Source organism: Taudactylus pleione, unplaced genomic scaffold (genome assembly GCF_031769625.1).
Source record: "Taudactylus pleione unplaced genomic scaffold, aTauple2 ptg000015l, whole genome shotgun sequence".
In the NCBI taxonomy this organism is placed as follows: Eukaryota; Metazoa; Chordata; class Amphibia; order Anura; family Myobatrachidae; genus Taudactylus; species Taudactylus pleione.
In genome coordinates, this window is record NW_028284417.1 from 12,186,247 (window position 1) to 12,206,596 (window position 20,350).

Below are 20,350 nucleotides of genomic sequence, written 5' to 3' on the forward strand. Positions count from 1 at the left end.
GATGGCATCCCATCGATCGGGGGACACTTGCCATTAGACCATCAATGGTTGCTAACCATCAATGGTCCATGGCCACCCCTAACACCTAGTACAGGAGGCAGCAAAAAAACAAAACAATTGTGTGTGGAGTTTCTCTATTTCATCATTTTCAGGTCATTTTCGTTGCAGCACAGTCAGTGGCATCGACCACATGGTAAATACACACATCTTACTGCATATCTACAGCAGTTCTGAATGTACCTGAAACCTACCCTATGTGGTTAATGCAGCTAACTTCACTACAGGTTAGATGTTATTTTATAGTGGGGGAAAAAAATACCCTTTTTTTTTTTTTTTTTAAATATACTACTAATCTCCCTAGATAAAGACTGTGAATTAGCAACATATTGGGAGATAAATTGTTTCATAAGTAAATACTTAGAGTGTCTGTGTAAAGCTGGGTACACATTAGACAATGTGTACCCAGCACGATCTCGTCAGCGACGGGACCTATACATTGATGCCGGCAGCAGGGATGGTCGGGGCACCATGCTGCATTTGGCAGCATGACATCGCTAAGTACATCCTCAGATCTTTCTGCATGTACAAAAGATCTGAGGATGCGATGGACGACTCGTGGGAGCGCGCATCGGCATCGTGAGTACACTCTGGACAATATGAACGATTTGTCGTTCCGATCCGTCGGAATCGCCCAAATTGCTCAAGATATTGACTAGTCCAGCTCTCATCCTAACCTACCTCATGCTCTTTACTCCCTATCTTCCCCTTCTGTGTCACGCCTGTCTGTCTGCCCCTCCCCTTTAGAATGTAAGCTCTCACGAGCAGGGACCTCTTCCCTCATGTGCTTCTCTTTACATTTTCTTCTACTCTTTTACTTCCCCATTAGGGCACCTAACACGTGACTGTCAACTCCCTGCTGCTTATTGTGAGTTTTTAATCGCTACTGCAGCAATGTATATATATATGTCCTGCACTGTAATGTACTGTAAGTTACTTGTTTACCTATTAGTTCTATGTTCTATGTAAGGTGCTGCGGAACACTTGTGGTGCCATATAAATAAAGGATGATAATAATAATAGTGTGTAGGGGCCTTTAGGCTTATTGAGGCAATTTCCCCTTTAGCTGGGTACACACTTGGACAGCCGAAAGACAGATTTTGTGTGTATTCACATTTCTTGAACGGTATGTCTGTATAGGAATTGGTGGTCAGGGGCACAGTCAGTGGTGGTGGAGCAGGTACTTATTGCCCGGGCTTATTGGATGGGCCCAGGTCCACTGTGCTCCCACACCCCTTCTTACAGCCTCTCTCCTCAGCGGCCACTGAGCACAACAGCAGTCTCCTCTGCCTGCACCTGCATGGTGTACAGGCGACGAACATACTATTTTTTTTTTTTCATTATTTTTTTTATTGGTAGGGTACGTGGCCATATCTACAAGATTAGGCCAAGTACTCGGGGCCGACCTCTCTACACCCCTGACTGTAGTGACATCATTGTTGGCTGTTCCTGCGGCTGGCATATGGGTTGGTCATTCATACGTGCACACAGGCAGATATGCATGATATATGTGAAAGATATATTGCATCTGCCTTGCTGTACGGCCGTCACGATATATCTGTGAACATTGTTGTTCACATATATATATATTGGTTGTACACACTGAGAGATGGCCGGGATGATATGTTGTTTGTCGGCTGAAAGTACGAATAACATATTGGCCAGTGTTATCCCCCCTGTAGAAATTCAGCATTTTCCCCTGCAGGGCATGTTACTTTAGTCTTCAGGGAAATCATTGAGCCAATATATTAACGTGATGACATGTAATCTTCACTTCTAAAGCTGGATACACGCTATACAATGTATCATACGATATATTGCTTCAACGCAGATCGTTCTGCTATATCGTACACATCGTATAGTGTGTACGCCCGATCCGTTGTTCCCAGCCGTTGTTTAGTGTATCGTCCCATCTGCTGTCCTGCACAGCAGATGGGATGATGCAATGAGTGACGCAGTATAGTTACATGCAGCATGTAACGATACATCGTACAGCTGATTGTGCAGTGTGTATGGCGTGCTCAATGTATTGTTACATTGGTCAGTTTATTGCTGGGTCACACCATCGTATGTTGTGTACCCAGCTTAAGTCCTTTATTAGAAACTTGCACTGTAATGGCACACCTATTTTCTCAGATATGTTCCTGTCAATATTAGAAATGTAAATTTGCCACATAGCTGCTGAAACTTGCCATGGTAGCAAGTTTTGTGAATACAGTTGTATATTTGTGACAAAATGTAGTTGTAATTTAAATAGTTCTATAAATCCTGATCTTCTAATTATTTTCCCAAAAAGGGTAACTTTTTTTTTTTTGTCCATTGTTGGTGTACTGTACTAACGTTTTTCACCAGTGCAGGTTTATGTTCGTGTTCTGTACAGGTCTAGATTTGATGGCTTATTATTACAGCAAACAATATGACTGCATCTTCTGTCCTCTACATGAAATGATTGAAGAATAGTTTGTTCCTGGCAAACATTGTGTAGTATAAGTTGGACAGGTCCAGCTTTTTCAACAATAAGGTGTGGTTCTCATTGTGGCTTCTCTTAATTATTAGATGCGAAAGAGTTCTCTGAGACCCGCCCTGCAAACAACTGTCAGGTGTAGAAATGTCCTTGTGTGTGGTTACACTATTGTTCTGATAATAGAGTCCAAAAAACTAGTACTTTGCACAGCTTTTACTATGTGCACTTAACTCTTCCTAAGGTACAATTACTGATTCTACAGTAAGAATTGTTTCTTTAATAACTTTTTGTTTTATTACTGTATTCTGAATTCAGATGTTGACAACTTTGTCCTCTAGGGATTAACACACACTTCATTTGCATAAGACGTGAATGTTTATTTTTCATTATATAAACACACAGCCCTATTTTAGTCTAGCATGCAATTGTAATTGAGGCCAATATCATAATGTTATGTGAACGCAAACTTCCCCCTTGTCCCCTTACTTGTCCATCCAAGTCTTGTCCAGGCTTTGCTGTACAGTATTCAGCAGGATTATTCAACTACAGCTGCTGTGGAACTACACAACCCAGCATGCCCTAATGGCAAAACTGTGGCAGTGCATGCTGGGATGTATTGTTCCACAGCAGCTGGAGGGCCACATGTTAAATACTCTGGGTATACAATTACTTGATTTAAAAATGGGCTTCCACTTTAATAGGGACCATGCTTACTGGAGTGTATCCATAATTGAAGTGCTCTTCAGCATTTGTTTTGAAGAATTTGTACATAACAAAGTAGTTTTTATGGCACTAGCTGCACTTTATAAGAATTTGTTTAGAGTGCCAACCTAGTGGGTCCCCAACGTGTGTGTGTGTGTGTGTGTGTGTAAGTGGTAGGAAATATAGATTGTAAGCTCCACTGGGGCAGGGACTGATGTTCATGACCAAATATTCTCTATAAATCACTGCGGAATATGTGTGCGCTATATAAAATAACTGGTATTAAATAAATGCTATGGTATTATTTGGCTATGCCTTGCACAAGTAATTTACATGCACTACAGACAGATGGCTGACTCATCCATTCTCATCAACCTGAAAGCAAGGCTAATAGTGCTCATTATTTATTTCTAGCAGATCAGTCTGACTTCCTGATTCCAGAGCCACATGTACCACTTAGCTGAAATGTTTATGGATTTTTTTCTTTCGCTTATGGGTATTTGAAGTAGCTGGATGACATGAAAGTGAGGCTGTGTAGCCTTTGTGAAGGAAGCATTATATCTGAATTTTTAGCATTTTTTTTTAGTGCTAGACCCAGCTTTGTGGGGAAAACCATGATGAACGTTTGCTTCATCTAAGAGACCAAACCCATTTTGTTAGGATGGTGGTGTGGGCATAGAGAGAAAAACAAGTATTATGTAAGGTATGCAATCAGATTGTCGCTGGTGGCAATGTCAACACCTAGATGTCAACATAGTAAAATGACAATATTTCTCAGTGTCGATATGGTCAATGTTGACCAGTGATGTGCGGTGAGGTAAATTGCTGAGGAGGCACTGGCTAGTATCAGAGCAGATTTACACATACCTATATGAACCTGAGGGTTCATGTGGGCATTATACAAAGGTGCAGCAGTATATAGTGCTGGAAATTTGTTGAGATTTGATCAGGGAAGTGTGGAAAATATTATCGGGGAGGCAGTGCCTCACCTGCCATAGACTTTTTACTCTTAAGTATGACAGGAAAGGCTTTGCAAACCTGCCTCACCTAACCGCATATCTTGACATGATGAACATGTCAACATGATGAATGTCAACCTAATATACCATACCAAACCCATTATGTAATTTCAATCTGTCAGCCAATCTCAAATTGCAAACCAATTGCATCACTTGGAGTCTCCCAGGGGGAGCATATAATAATTCCATCATTGTAGAAATTTGACTGGTAGCAGCCCGTAACTTTTGAGGTTGTTCTTCTTTTGGATAATCTTGGTGTTGGTGTTTTCTGTTGGGGATTACTGTGTCCGCATTTTTCTCCTGCATTAACATTGAGAGAAACTTGTGGTTCAGTGATCCCCGTGTGCTTACCAGGATAGATTGACTGACTGGAATCCATTCCCTATCATGTTGGTAGAGGGCATAGGATCAGTAAGTATTCGCAAGATCATCCAGTTGTTTGTAACGTTTCCGTCTCCTATCCTGCGAAGCAAGCTTATGTAGGATGAGGTGACAGGACTTGTACTGACGTCATATTTAGGTGATTACATGAACTTTAATTGGTAGAGGGTGCCCTTGGGATACTTAGCCAAATAAATTACTATTTAATGCCTTGTGGTTGTAGTTCTGTTACTGAGATACAATATATTAGTTTAGGCTGTCAGGAGATCCTGGCACAAGATTCACGACCGCCGGCATCCTGAAAGTAAGTATCGGGGGTTAGGGGGAGGGTTAGGCCTAGGCATCAGGCAGGGGAGGTTAGGGTTAGTCACTAAGCAGGCAGAGTTAGGGTTAGGCATCGGCGAGGGGGAGGCTTGGCACCAGGGAGGGGTAGGTGTAAGGGTTAGTCTTACCTTACTTACCTAAGGGTGTCGGGATTCTGACTTTCGGGATGCTGCTGGCTGTATTCTGACCAGCAGCATTTCGACCGCCGGGATCCCATACCCAACTAATATGAGCTTATCTGAAAAATGTGACTTGATTGTAAAGGTGGGTACACACTAGACAAATATATCTGCAGATGATGGTTGTTCGTAAACACTGTTCGTACACACTTAACAACTATCATCTGTGCCTGCCCGCAGGTCCCGGCGACCAGGGGGCGTGTCCCGTCCCACTCCTCGCGGCTGCCGCTCTGTGTGTATGGGCGGTCATATCTGTCCATCGGCTGTGCAGCACAGCCAATGCGATATGTCGGTGAACGCTGATGTTCACCGACATATCGCGGGTACACACTGCCCGACGGGCAGCAGATACATTGACCAATATATCTGTCAGTGTGTACCCAGCTTTAGATGGTTCTGCTAAATATGTCCAGATACACATAATGAAAAACAAAAACTATAGCATAGCACTGTAACACCACTGTGTTTAAAAACACAGCCACGTATGCGTACCAGATTCAAATTAATAACTTGCACATCAATTGCCAATTCAGGTAATAAGCATGCTTAGTCATACTGATTATATCAAGGCACAATCACAGAAGAAGGGCACAGATAAGTGCAGTGTAATAGATATATATCAAGCTGGTGATAAAAAAAGTTGTCATCACAATGACCTATAAAGGCAGTTGGTATGAAGTCAGAGCCTGATTCAGCAAGGATCGCAGTTGCTAAGACGCACGCAATCAGGCGACTCTTTAATACATCACATGTGTATGCATCACAATGTGCGAACCGGCCACTGCGAATGGGACTGTGATCGCAGCGGCTACGCAGTTTGTGGGTGGTGACGAGTTAGGGGGGGGGTTGGCCGAACGCAGGCGTGCCTGTGCGTTTGAACTCTTGAACTCCATTGCATAGATTATCTACTGCAATACCATATGCAGCCTGAGGCCTCATAGCGTGCGCTGTAGTTAGCTATTTCTGAGTGAGGTCTGACCTGCCTTAACTGTTCGTATGGGTCCGATGTTACTCGATGTTACTGATTATTTTGCTATGTTGCCAAAGTATACGGATGTGATTAAGGGGAAGTGGGCGTCCTTATGTTAGGCTGAGATAGCAATGCTAATGCAAACATTTGCATATCACCGCTGATATTAGCAACTGCGTTGCTTGCATATTAGCAGAATAGCGATCCTTGCTTAATCAGGCCCTCAGACCCCTTCCATCTGTGTCGGTGATCTTGCTTCCTGAAAGTTCCAACACAATACACATCTACAGGCTCCAAACCCTTCTGTACTATGCCTTACTTATCAAATACCTCATGATTATTCACATACCTCCTTGAAAATCAACCAATAACAACATCACATTATTCACAAGTATTATATAGAAGAAAGAAAAAAGACACACAGGGATGCACAAGCCACATACAGAGAAGTAAAAACAATCTGTAGAGGAGAATAGGTGAGGACATCCTAAAAGCTTCAATTAAAGTGGTTTTATTCATCATCACTTAATTTTCTCCTGCTTTTGTACAAGAAATTATCAGGGCTATTCATTATGAAGGTAACGCATAGATGTCTCCTGCTTACTTTTTAGCCCCGTTGTGGCTAGAGATGTGCAGGCTCTGATTTTCCCGCCAAATTTTCGGTTCTCCGAAAGTGGCAAAATGTCATCTTTCATTGACATGCCTCATCTTTCATGGACAAAAGTCCATGAAAGATGACGTTTTGCCTCTTTCTGCTACCCGAAATTTGGTGTGACAAATCCGAACTTTGGAGGAAAATCCGACCCGATCTGTGCCTGGACATCTCTAGTTGTGGCCCACCATCCCCATACACTAATATGGGGACCTAAATTCACCAAACACTAAAATAATATATTTTTGGAGTTTGACTGTGGGAACTTACGCCATCTTCAGATGGCGTTTGTTCTTGAACCGCAGCTTCTTCCTATCCATTTGTATCCCTCTGCCCCCATCTGGCTCCTTCTGCTGGAGGTCGCAGTAGACTCTGCAGTGCGGGAAGCAGCAGTTAAGTACATAGCGGAGACAGCTGATTTTCGGATCAGCTATCTACACACTGGAACAATGTTGAATTGCACCAGTGGCTATGTATCTACCGCTACTGCTTGCAGCAAGTTGAATACCTAATTAACATAATGAATGGACCTCTTAGAATATGTAGTGATCTAAATAAAATGAATTACATATTCTGTCTAACTGTAACAGATTGCGTGCCGAGATATCTTAGATCTGTATTGTAATTTAGCATTTGCCGTACGTTAATGGCGATCTGTGACGTTAATTTACCTTCGCTTTATGATATGATTCAAAGTAAATACTGTATTAATAATGCTTGCAATTTATTCAAATTAAATGTTATGCCATTCCCAATAGTTATTGTACCAGTTGATTGTGGACCCCAAAGTTATGGACCAATATCCTGTTATTGGCAGTTATATTGCAGTCATGTGTGACCAGCTTTTAGAAGAAATTATGTTTCATACAAAGTGGATATAATTTACTTTACAGGCCCTAGTCATGCAAGAAGTGAACAACCCCAATCTGCCAGAGGGCTTGTACAGCTGGATCATATCCAATTGACATGATATTCCATGCTATATTGCTAGTATGCTTTATATTTGCTAATTTTACCTGTGTTGTGTGTTTCAACAGGATTATAATGATTTTTTTGAAGCCAAGGAAAGTAATTCAGTGTTTTCGTTCCTACGGATAAAACAGAAGCCAACCACAAAGGTACATTTTCATACTTCTATTTAATTTTTTTTTATTTATTTTTCACTTACATTTTCAAAAGTACAGTAGGCTAGACATAGGATGCAACATGCTGTACAGTATATGAGCTGGCCATCATACAAAACAGAGAAAACAGAATGTCTAAAACCTGGTGGAGTCATGTAGTCATATTGATCAAGGTATCTTTATTTTTTAATTATGTTATTAATCCTTCTACTGACAAGCATCAATTCTCTGCTGTCCAGTCACACAGACACAACATACACATGGGGAAAATACAGGAAAGAGCGGGTGGAATGCTCTGTATAGATCTTTAGGTCTGGTGCATAGCAAATGTGATCCTGGTGAGAGTCTAGTGTTAAAACTTTTTCCACAGTTAATTGAGGATTCTTCCAAAGGGGTTGAGTATGGGATCCCAGCGGTCAGAATCCCAACGCCGCCATGCCGACAGGGTTAGGATACCGACACCTGTCGGTCAGTCCCCTAACTCTCCCCCCTTAGTGTCTAACCCTTCCCATAATCCCAGTATTTACTATCGGAATATAACTACATCCCTTCCAAAGGGCTTGATCCGAGTGACCAAAATATCAGAAAGGGTAGGAATTCTTAAAGCCATAAAACTGACATAATTAAAGTAAGGCACTGAATCTGAAATATGTTTGGATAAGTTTATAGCAGTGCAATGTGGCCAGTAGGAATGTTTGTTTTTCAAATATGTATTCTGTAGAATGTCACTTGATCTAAAAGAGAAAGTAGTATGCAGGACTCAAAACCCCACAGAGCTTTACACACACCCATGAGGCTACCACAGGTCAGTGCGGTTCTGTGCACTCACAACATTGCTGTCTCGTAATGCCCGATTTCATGGCAAGACTAAATGCCCGATTTCATGGCAAGACTAATCCGCCTGAGCTCTGTACAACTCTGTGCGGAGATATGCAGAAATGCGTAAATTCGCACATGCGCTGTTTGCAAAAACAAGCCATTTGCGTTCGTGCACATAGAACTGTCCGTGTCAGAATCGGCCTCCTAATCTCCATAAACTATTCTACCCAATTACCCTCCCTCTCACACTCACACAACCCACTGAGCCCAGGCTAAAGGGGCCCATACATCTGAGACTCATTTCCCACAATCTGTTCATTGATGATCAGCTGTTCTTCTGAGAATCGGGGAAATTCTACAGATTTTGATGTACCCTGACTTACGGGTCATAACTTGTTTTTGTTCCCCCTGCCCCTTTTTTCTTTTGTATCCCTTTGTTCTTATTGTTGTGAAATCAATAAAAATGTAATATTGAAAACAATCCATGATTTGCAGATTCTGACTATTTTGAATATTCCCGATTTCTCCGACCCCGCCGTCTGTAGAACAGGGAATTGCCCCAATCCGTCATAGATGTATGGGGGCCTTTTATACTGCTGTGTGGCTGGATCATACAGCCCACCAAGCATTGTATACCTTCACAAACTGTCTGAAACTATTTTCTATATTCAGCACTTGTCCTCATGCATCAAATTCCTATTTCCCTATAGATTGTTGGCTTGCGAGCTGGGCCCTCTCTCCTCTTTCTCTGTTATTACCCAGTCTCATTTTGTTCCCAATTGTACAGCACAATGGAATATGCTAGCACTACATAAATAAATGTTAATAAATAATGACATCCCTTTGTTTTGTATTTTTATACTAGTTGGTATGTACGTCTACTTCAAGAAAATTTATTTACTCTCTTATTTTATTTCAATTAATTTGTACAGTAAAATGAATGTCTTCATATGGATCAGTTTTATATTTGGTGCTATTGATTCTGTTCTTCCTCCACAGGTTGCAGAAATCTAGAAGTATTTGTTCCAGAGATAATAAGCACACAACAACTGTTCAGTCCTCCATCATTCTGTCATGCATAGTGCAATTTGGAGCCAGTCATCATAATTCTACATACAAGTAGTGCATTACTAACGGATACATTTGTAGATTACATGTTTTGCTGCAGTAGATGTCTGCAGCTAACGGGCCACACTTTATTCAAGCTTGTCTTCCTTCTATAATGTCAGCGACATCCAGTTCAATTCCACTTCCTGCCAACTTTGTTGACGCTTTGCCTAAAGGATTTTTACTGGACGTGGGATACCCTAATGTACACCTATCACCTGATGTGTATGTGACATGAATTTGCCATACTGCAACTTTGTATACTATGTAACTGTGGCTACTAATAAAATACAACCATATAATAGTGTTTAAAATCATTTGCGCTTTCATCTGTTCATTTTTAGATTGTGCAATGTTTTAGGAATTGAACCCAGATCATATATATATTTTTTTATATTCGTTTGAGCCATGTTGGCACAAAAGATGTTTTTTTTCTTTTTTTTAATAAATGCTTGTTTGTAAAACAGGGACCACATGGAGAACTTTCTTGTAGTGTAAAATGTGTATTTACTAATCAAGTACAACTAAGCTTTAAGCCATAGCAATAAATCAATAGTCTAGTCAGACAGTGATAGTAAATGTCTATTGGTCATCGCTCTCAACATATTTGCACGTTCTTAGTAGATAATCCCCAAAGTCATATTATTTATTGTATATAATGTTTTTTATTTCATGTAACCCACCTTTCCAGTGATGGATGAAAGTGGATATTTTAGTTGTGCTGAGTACCATCTCTGCATTACCTTATTTGGATGAGACCCTGCAAATGCAATATGACTGTAAATAATTTTTTCAAATAAACCTTTTCTCGCGTTACACAAATAAAGATGGTGTGGATATGATATGCCCTTATTTATTTTATATTATTTACTTTTGAAATGTAACTAAAAGTTGACTTTAAAGCCGTTTCTCCTTGCTATCCAGCTATATGTTAGTGTGTGTGTAGCTGTCAACCGGAAATCCTACTGCAACTGCTTATAGGAAGACTCAATTGCATGGCATGCAATTCTAATTATTACAGTTTGCTAGGGCTACCTTTTTAGCCTTTTCTTCTTTACCAAGATGGGTGAGTGTTTCTTTCAAATAGTTCTCACCTTATGGTGTGAGTGAGTGCACATGTGGGTGCTGCTGCTATCCGCTATTTTGCAATGGAATATATGAGAAGAGAGAGATGTCTGGGATGAAGATAGGGATCTGTAGAATGCTTGGAGGAAAGGAGGACTGGGAATTGAATGAAGTAGACTAAGCGTGTTTAGTGAAAAAAAATATTCTTTGTTCTAAGTCTCCCTCTTGGATGTAGTAAAATACTTGCAAGTAAGGCCGTAACGTGGGATGTGCAGCCGGTGCCAGGTTGCGTGGCATGGTCATTTCCCCAACCGTATCCTGGAGTGGCAGCCTCCCACTCTTTACCACCTTGCAGGGTGCTTGGAGAAGTGCCACTCTACATAGAAAAGTATAGGGTGTGTCTTTAGGACATGCCCGGCACCCATCTTCCTACTCCCAAAGCTCCCCTGACATTTGTTATGACATCATAATATAACATGTGCACGGGGGTGAGGGGTGCCGTTCTAGGATGCAGATGCACCCTGCTATGGCGTTGTGTGGAACTATGCATATGAAACGGTTTGTGGTAAACTGTGTTTTCTACATCTACATTAATAACATTTTAAAACAAGTTATCATCAACAAGGTTTTTTATACGAAGCCTGTTTTAGGGACATTGAAATAAAAACGGTTTGTTATGTGCTTTTGAAAATGTGATCTGTTTTTGTTTTTTGCTTTACAACGGAATGCCATATGCACAGTATAGTTATTAACAACGGTGCAGCAAGCTAACTGCATTTTTACCCTAATCTGGTACGGCCCTCTCTCCTCAGCAGTACACCTCTGAGTTTCCATGTAACCTAAAGACTGGGCAGTCTCAACATCCAACCAGAATTATGATTGTCTGATATATGAGACTCCCCGAGTGCTATGAGTGTGTTCACAGAGAGGCTCTCATATCTGTACCTGGTCACAGTGGACCCCACTGGAGAAAAAGTAAATGATGGTAGGGGGATGGGATAGCTCTGCCCAGCAAACAGCGGTACAGATGTGTCCACATAAATATATCCTCCGTGCGCTAATAGTCTTGTGTGACTTAGTAGCGCTGAGCATCTCTTCGTGTGCCGTTTTCTCTGAAAATGTGCTTTTCGAATAAGGCACTCAAGCAGCTTCTGCTGATTAAAATATGTGGCATGTCTATGTTCTGTGTGCGACTGGATTTAAACTAAATGTTTTTTTTTTTTTTTTTTTTAAGAAAATCACTCTGGTTTTTTTATTATGCTGTGACTACAGGCACAATGCCATGACTGGTAGTATTCCACATTATTGTTGCTTGTGGTCTTTATCTGAGTAAGCTGAACCAATGCAGTAAATCACACACACTATAAAGATATAGGGAGGAACCAGATAAGAGAAGTGCTAAATCTGCCTTGCATCAAGCTAAAGTGGCCCATACATGGTGCGATTTTTTTATTTTTTGCACGATGTGGACGATTTAGATCAATCATGCACATCTTGCGTTGATTATGTTTACGATGCCGATGCGCGTCCCCGCCATCGTATAGCTGGATTGTAGATCTTATTGCAAAACCGTAAGTTTGCGACCTATTGTGTACAATGTGATACACATTAGCATCCATATTGTATGGTTGTAACTATCAATCGTACACCATTTGAACACATCGTATGGAGAATTTCAAGGGAAATCGTACAGCACATCGTGACGTTTCAATATCGTACCGTGTATGGCCGGCATAAGACTTCTCCCCCATCAATCCCATAGGGCAGGAAAAAAAAACAAAACACAGCTAACATTCTCAATCTTAAAGAGTAAATATAACATAAAACAGGCAGTAAGAGAAACACCTCATGGTTTAATCTCCATGTTTACCTTTTGTATTTCAATTCAAAACCTTCAGTCCTATTGAGATGAGTGGTAGAAAGGAAGACTTAGGGGTATATTTACTGAAGTGAGAGTTTTTTAGAAGTGGATATGTTGCCTATAGCAACCAATCAGATTCTAACTATTATCTTCTAGAATGTACTAGTTAAATGTTAAGTAGAATGTAATTGGTTGCTATGGGCTACATCTCCACTTCTAAAAACTCTCACTTTTGTAAATATACCCCTTAGTCTCTGTGGTGTCACAAGTGTCATCTTATGAATGGTGGACAAGCAAAAAAAAAGCTCAATTGAAAAAAGTTAACCCCAATGTATTTCCCATTATTGAAGAACTTCTGACTGCTCAAGTATCTTCAGCTAGTGTAGAAAGAATTTTTTATTTCGGTTTAGTTCATTCGAAGCTTCGAAACAGACTTGGAGGCTTTTTCAGTTCCCAACTAGTGTTTTTATTCAAAATGTTTAATGCCAGTGACATTTCCAATTCTAATGCTTAACTCCTTTTTTGTGTTTGTGTATGTCTGCAAAAAATGCTTTTGCAGGTGTTAATTATGTTTAGTCTAAAATTGGTTTTATGGAAAGATGTCCAATAAATCATATCAAACCGTAACAACTTTGGATTGTTAATGTTAGAAAGCATTAAAACGTGATTGATCAAGGTTTCTAATACATAGCAAATGATTTACAGTATTTATATAACAAGCAGGATTACAGTTTAATTTAAACTTTAATGCAAAATAACTGGTTTAAACAAAAAAAAAAGGTTTACACAAAAAACCCTTTTTATATATATTTTTTTTTTTAAACCTGTTTTTTTGTTTTTTTCCGATCCTGCAATATAGGCATGCTGCATATCATTTTATTCAGTAGAAGCTGCTTGTGCGCCCTATTCACATCACTTTGCGAATAAGATGCATTATAAGGATAAAAAGTTGTGCAAAAAGACACTGCGCCACTGAGACACGGCATAGCGCAGCTAGAAGGGCTGTTTTACACGCAATGAGGCTAGATGTATGGCAGTACGGTGCAATGTAAATGTTAGGGTCTTTGTGCAAAATGGGATATCTATGAATAGTGATTACTATGAATTTGTGTGCTGTTTCCTTAGTTTTATAATGAGTCTCTTGCTCAGATTTTGCACCAGTAAACCCAGTGATGCCACTGACGAGAAAAAGTGTTAGAAGGCCAGATGACATTTTACACTAAATCAGGGAACTTTTTAACCTTTTGCCCCCAAACATATTTAGATACGCTGACGTTACCCCCTTGATTTGAAAGGAAGGAAATCATATAGTAGTGCCCCTTGTACAAAAAACCCCACTTACCTTAATTCCCACTCCTGCATCTGCTGCCGCCCTCTCCACCTGGCTGCTCCTCGGAACTATGGGAGAGACGTCATGACGACTCTCCCATAGTGCGCATGGAGAGAGGCGGAAGCTGGAGTTCAGAAAAGAACTCCAGCCTCCGGCTGACGCGGCACTGCAGGGAAGGCTTAGAACCTCCTTGCCGCATAGCCGGCCATGCATATGAATCATTCTATATTATAGAATGATTCATATGCATGCCCGGCTGTCCGTCCATTACCCCCAGGAATTCATTTTTACCCCTGTTCCCTGACCACTGCACTACACACTGGAGTGTTGGGATGAGCTTAGACGTATGCAAGATAGTCTAGATAGGGAACAGTCCAGAGAAATAAGGAGGGGGAGGGGGGGTAGAAATTAAGACATGTAATGAAAAGGTTGACAATGCTGAAATTATATCAATGGTTATGATGTTGACATTGTTAAAATGTTGACATGTTCTGTGTCAACATTCTCAGAATGTCGATAGGTGAAATGTCGACATTGTCAGAATATCGCCATTTGGGTTAGGCTGCGCTGTGGGTGGGGGCATTAGGGATAGGGGAGAAATACGGTACGCTGGAAAATCACATCTCTGACCCGGAAGTCACAGTCACATGATGCCGCTGCAGCCATCGGGAGAAGATAAGACCTCACTGGGCCCAGGGACGATATGTCGACATTCTGACGTTTTATCACACATTTGTCTACATGATGAATGTCTACATTATGACCATGGGAGTTTTCCAAACAAAATCTGTAACCTACAAGTAATGATGCTAGAAGAGCTTTATGATATACTGAAAATATTCAAGACTAAGATTAATATTAAGTTGGAAGAAATATATTACAAGGCAGTGAGTTGTAAGAGCTGGAATACTAGGGGGTATGTATACTAACCAGCGGGTCGGGAAGGCTGCCAATCATCAGTGGCTTTGTCCGATGCATTTAAAATGCTTAAACAATTATATGCTAAACAAGTATGAATTATTTATTCCATTTTAAATTCATCGGTCAAAGCCGCTAAAATATGGTGGCTTTGACAATCCACTGGTTAGTAAATATACCCCTGGGTCTCTCTGTAGTGGTAAAAAAGATATCTTAGTGATGTCCTATTTCATACATATAAATATAGCCAAAGAGCAATTATTTACTAAATTAACATTTAGAACCAAGAACCATATAGAGAACAAAGGCACATTAATTGGGAATAGAAAATGGAAGATTTCACCAATAGAATAGATTAGGATTACCGTATATTCTCGAGTATAAGCCGAGTTTTTCAGCACATTTTTTGTGCTGAAAAAGCACCCCCTCGGCTTATACTCGAGTGATGCCGGTTCTCCCGCATGGTACGCAGCTGAGTAGCGTACCATGCGGGCCGCGGTGCAGACTGTGTCTCTGTGACACAGCTGCACCGCGTGTGTAGCGCTGACCGGACGGAGTTCGGTCAGCACTACACACTGCCAAACACACAGCCGGCAGCTGTGTGTTTGTTGTAATCAGCAGCCGATGAGAGTCCCGCAATGGGTAATGAGAGAGACGTCATGACGACGTCTCTCCCATAATGCAAAGCGGCCGGAGGAGCTGATAGCAGCGGCAGGACCAGGAGCGGGGTTTCAGGTAAGTGGTTTTTTTTATTTTTATTAGGACAACTGGGGGCACTACCAGGGGGGGGATTACTTCTGGGGGCACTACCAGGGGGGATTACTACTGTGGGCACTACCAGCTGCTGCATTTCCCACCCTAGGCTTACACTCGAGTCAATAAGTTTCCCAGTTTTTTGGGGTAAAATTAGGTACCTTGGCTTATATTCGGGTTGACTTATATTCGAGTATATACGGTATATAAACTATGCAATTCCAAACCCGCTTTTCCTAAGATATTAGTAAATAGCCAATTATATATATTTCACTATGAAGAGTGGTTCCATTTTTTATTGTAAATTACATTTTACTTTTTTTTGAACACTGTATATTTTGGACAGCAGTCTTAAGCTGGCCACACACATGGCGATTTTTTACCCGATTCGGACAATTTCGACGAATTGTGAGGCCAAATCGTGAAGTTCTACTCCTGATCATGATGCCGATGCGCGTCCCCGCTCGTCGCACCTCGCATCTTGATATCTGGCGTGCTGTAGGCCAGATTTGCCAATCTGGGACACAATTTGATTCAAATCGTGAGATTTTTTACTCACGATGTATCTCACGTTACATCATACTTGGGGAATTTGACTGCAGCATCATGGCTACAAGAAAGAAGCACGACAGAGCCTGCATAGTGAAGTGTGGATTACATCAGTTTGGTGAGTATTGGTACTGTACTATTTAATGCAACCCCACTGTCCACCAATGTGTGCCAGGCACTTCTAAATGCATGACCCAGCCACCGCCCGCCGGAATGTCATGTGACAAAAAAACAAAATATACAAAAAACTTGGAAAATGTCAAAATATACATTAAAACTGCACAAAACAATTCACATTTATAGATTATTAAAATGTCCTAATTTTTTCCTCCTAAGAATGTCTGTGGATAGTGAACGGGAGTTTGTAACCAGATTCCTAGAAATCCTCGAGGAAAAGGAGTGTCTATGGCGGATATCCTGTCGATAGTACCACCACAAGTCGGCAAAATTGGCAGCTTTGGGGGTCTTGCTGGAGTACACAAAAAGGTTCATTGCGGATGCTGACCTTAAAGCAGTACGGCACAAAATACAGAACCTGCGTACCGTGTATATAAAAGAAAAGCGAAAAGTGGATGACTCCAAAACTTCCGGGGCAGGCAGTGACGACGTGTACCAGCCAACACTCTGGTACTATGACCTTATAAGTTTCATAAGTGAACAAGAGCCACAACGCCAGTGAGTGGTCCTGATGGCTGAGCGAGAGGGAGAACAGGAGGCGGCAGAAGTGATTGCACCGTCTGAGGATTTTTTGGTAAGTAGAGACACAGGGCCTGATTCAGAGCCGGATGCTCTTTATCAGGGCATCCCTGTTTTTTTTTTAAAGACGGCCTCCTGGCCACAGCTTTAGCGAGCGGCCAGCTGATGGTCGCGAAGGTAACGACCATCACGACTGTCGGGGCTTGCGACAAGACCCTTGTGGTAGGGTCTCGTTCCCGCAAGCCCCAGTGAGCTTTCGGCTCTAATAGAGCCGGAAGCTCACCCACTGACATCACTCGTGATGTCAGTGGGGCCGCTCCTAAACGGCAGGCGTTCCTTCGGGAACGCCTCCGTTTGGCCAGCCACCCCCCCTGCCCGCCTCCAAAACGGAGCAAGCTGTCAATCACAATCGACAGCTGCCCCGCATTGGTGCGAGACCCGTAGCGACGGAGCGCCCGTCGCTGGCCGGGTCTCGTGCATACTCACGCAGGTCAAGACCATCGCGACCATCGGGGCTTGCAACAAGACCCTTGCGGTAGTGTCTCGGCTGCCGCAAGCCCCAGAGAGCTTTTGGCTTTAATAGAGCCGGAAGCTCTCCCACTAACATCACTGGTGATGTCAGTGGGGCCGCACACAAACGGGGCGTGAAACCACAAAGCTGTAGGTTTGTGAAACCTACAAAACGGGGCGAGCTGTCGATCAACATCGACAGCCGCCCCTTTTGTAGTGAGCCCCGGAGCGAGAGAATATCTCACTCTCTGTGGGGCTTTTGCACGCGCAGTGCGGCCGCTGCGCGTGCTCACAGCCAAACATCGACCTGCTTGCGAGCGCTCAGGCGCTTGCGAGCGGGTCTGAATGAGATCCCTGGTCCGCTGTGTCAAAGTCAAATAATTGGATATGATCGCTGTACATTTATTATCTGACAATATAGTTGTCTATGGTCTGATGACGTGTTACTAGGACGCTACTTTGCGTCGGTGCAATCCAATGCGCTAAAATGTGTATTCACAACACACATACGCTGATGCACATAGTGCACACATATATACACACAGACTCTCATATGCGTATTCACATACTTACACATGGACGATCATCTGTATATATTCACGTACATACACATAGACGCACATTTACTATTTCAATACACAGACGCACATATGTGAACGCATACATATAAAATGGTTCTTACACATTATAGTTAAATAATCAGAGTTATTAAAGGTATTTGTTAGCTAATAATTATGGTGTAAGATGTACTTAAATGAGATCTAAAGTTCAGAATATAGTGGACATGTCATGTTTATTATCATACTAAATCCCTGTTTATTTGCAGACATCCGTTTCTATCAGCAAAGAAGTCGCATCATGCGTCCGCTAGTTATGCATGATAGGGAGTTATTGAATAAAATGTTATAACTTGTATGCAGTGTTGTAGCCAGTTTTAACCAGTTGTTTGGCAGGAAAATACACAATGTGACCGTTGGAGGATTGAGCCATACCCCTGATGACACTGTATGAACTGACCAATGACCAGATTGACCAGAAGCAAGAACCAGTGAGAACCTGTCAATTTGTCCCTTTGTTAACTTTGAAGCCTGTAAGGTATATAAGCTGTGTGCTGACCTCAGTGTACAGGTATCTTCTTGAGACCGCAGACTTCTGGATTGATATACTGGGACTGGACTGTATACTGGGACCAGTGCGCACTCGTATGTATCGTGCTGTACCATTTTCATTTCTTTTTACTCTAATTGTGTAGACCTTTTTACTAATCGTGTTACCCCTTTTTACATAAATAGCTTTTTGTGCTTTGGAACCAGACGATTCGACTGGTGAAGCAATTATTTCTTAAGTGACTTGCAGCACTAAATAGCGACTTATAGGAATCAATAGTTGAAATAGGCCATATACTCCTCTCTCACTTCTTTGGCACGTGCTGTTGATGTTGTTGCATTTGTTGGTGCAGACATTGATGTAAACTGGGCAATGTCCTCCAGAGCTCCTACATCTTCTGGCCTAGCTGGGACTGGTCCTCGTTGGGTAGTTTTCCTTCGCAGAAAGTTATGCAGCACACAACATGCCATCACGAGCCAATCTATCTTCTCCACACGTAGGTTTATGGTGGGGTGGAAAATGTGGAACAGGTTGCTGAGTATTCCAAACGCATTTTCCACAATGCGCCGTGCCCAGGATAGACGGTAGTTGTAGATCCTCTTCTCTCTGGTCAGGCCCCTCCGTGCATATGGCTTCATCACATGTTCATATAATGCAAAAGCCTTGTCTGCGACGAAAACATAATTTAGGCCGTGCTTTGTCTCATCCAGTGATGGCAAGTGTAGGGTTTTGTTGGGGAGTCTCTGGTAGAAAGCATTCTGTTTGAAGGACCCACCGTCTGAAGCACGGTCATTCTTGCCGACATCCACAAACAAAAATTCATAGTTGGCATTCACCACTGCCATGAGAACGATGCTGAAAAAGCCTTTGTAGTTGTAGTAATATGATCTGGTGTTGGCAGGTGGGTTGATGCGGATTTGTTTTCCAAAAACATACAAAAAAGCAAAAGCACACAGAACAGGAGTTGTTGTTCCTTCAAAAAGCCCCTGATGATATTGACAGCTTTACTGCTCACATTAATAGTCAGATGAGAAAAATGGATGTGGCAACTTCCAAAAATTTTCATAGGCTCGTCTATGAGCTTCTCAATCGATCCCTCAATAGTAATTTGCACAACTCTACCTATATTACTGACCCTATGCTTTATTCCCCTGCTCCAAATGCCTATGTCAGGCCCCCCCATCCCTTAAATAATGCTTTGCAAATCTTCTATAAAGGCATTTCCCAACCTGTACAGGGACATAAAAAAAAACATTGGTCCTGATTCAGAGCCGGACGCTCTGACCAGAGCGCTCGCTCTGAATCAGGGCCCACCTCCATTAATATGGAGCATCCTCCTGGATGCTCATATAGCTGTGGGTCACAACCCACAGCATATACGAGCGTGCAGAATGATGGTCGCGATGGTCTTGACCATCGCGACCATCGGAACTGCGAGCAAAAGCCTGCGGTTGGGTTTTTCAACCGCAAGGCCAGGAGTGATTTTGGCTCTATCAGAGCCAAAATCACTCCCACTGACATCACTAGTGATGTCAGTGGGGCCGGCTTCAGACGGTAGGCGTTCCCTTGGGAACGCCTCCGTCTGGCAGGCACGCCCCCGGCATGCCCACCAAAGGGGGCGTGCTGTCAGTCACCATCGACAGCACGCTCCCTTTGATGAGACACTCCGAGCGAAGGAAAGTCCTTCACTCGTCGGGTCTCGTGCATGCGCACGACGGAGCTCCCTCCGTTGTGCGCATGCGCAGTGGGGACCATCGACCCAC

At 42.2% G+C, this 20,350-nt stretch overlaps 1 protein-coding gene across 2 annotated transcripts in view; it reads left to right on the forward strand.

The window, feature by feature from the left end:
* SH3BGRL2 (SH3 domain binding glutamate rich protein like 2) overlaps positions 1 to 10,640 on the forward strand; it is a 36,201-nt gene extending 25,561 nt beyond the window's left edge. For both annotated transcript variants that reach the window (XM_088471663.1, XM_088471673.1), the window contains exons 4-5: positions 7,786 to 7,866; positions 9,691 to 10,640. In XM_088471663.1, coding sequence (XP_088327789.1) covers positions 7,786 to 7,866; positions 9,691 to 9,705 — 96 coding nt within the window. In that variant the 3' untranslated portion in view covers positions 9,706 to 10,640. The remainder of the gene's footprint in view (positions 1 to 7,785; positions 7,867 to 9,690) is intronic.
* The last annotated feature ends 9,710 nt before the right edge of the window (positions 10,641 to 20,350 follow it).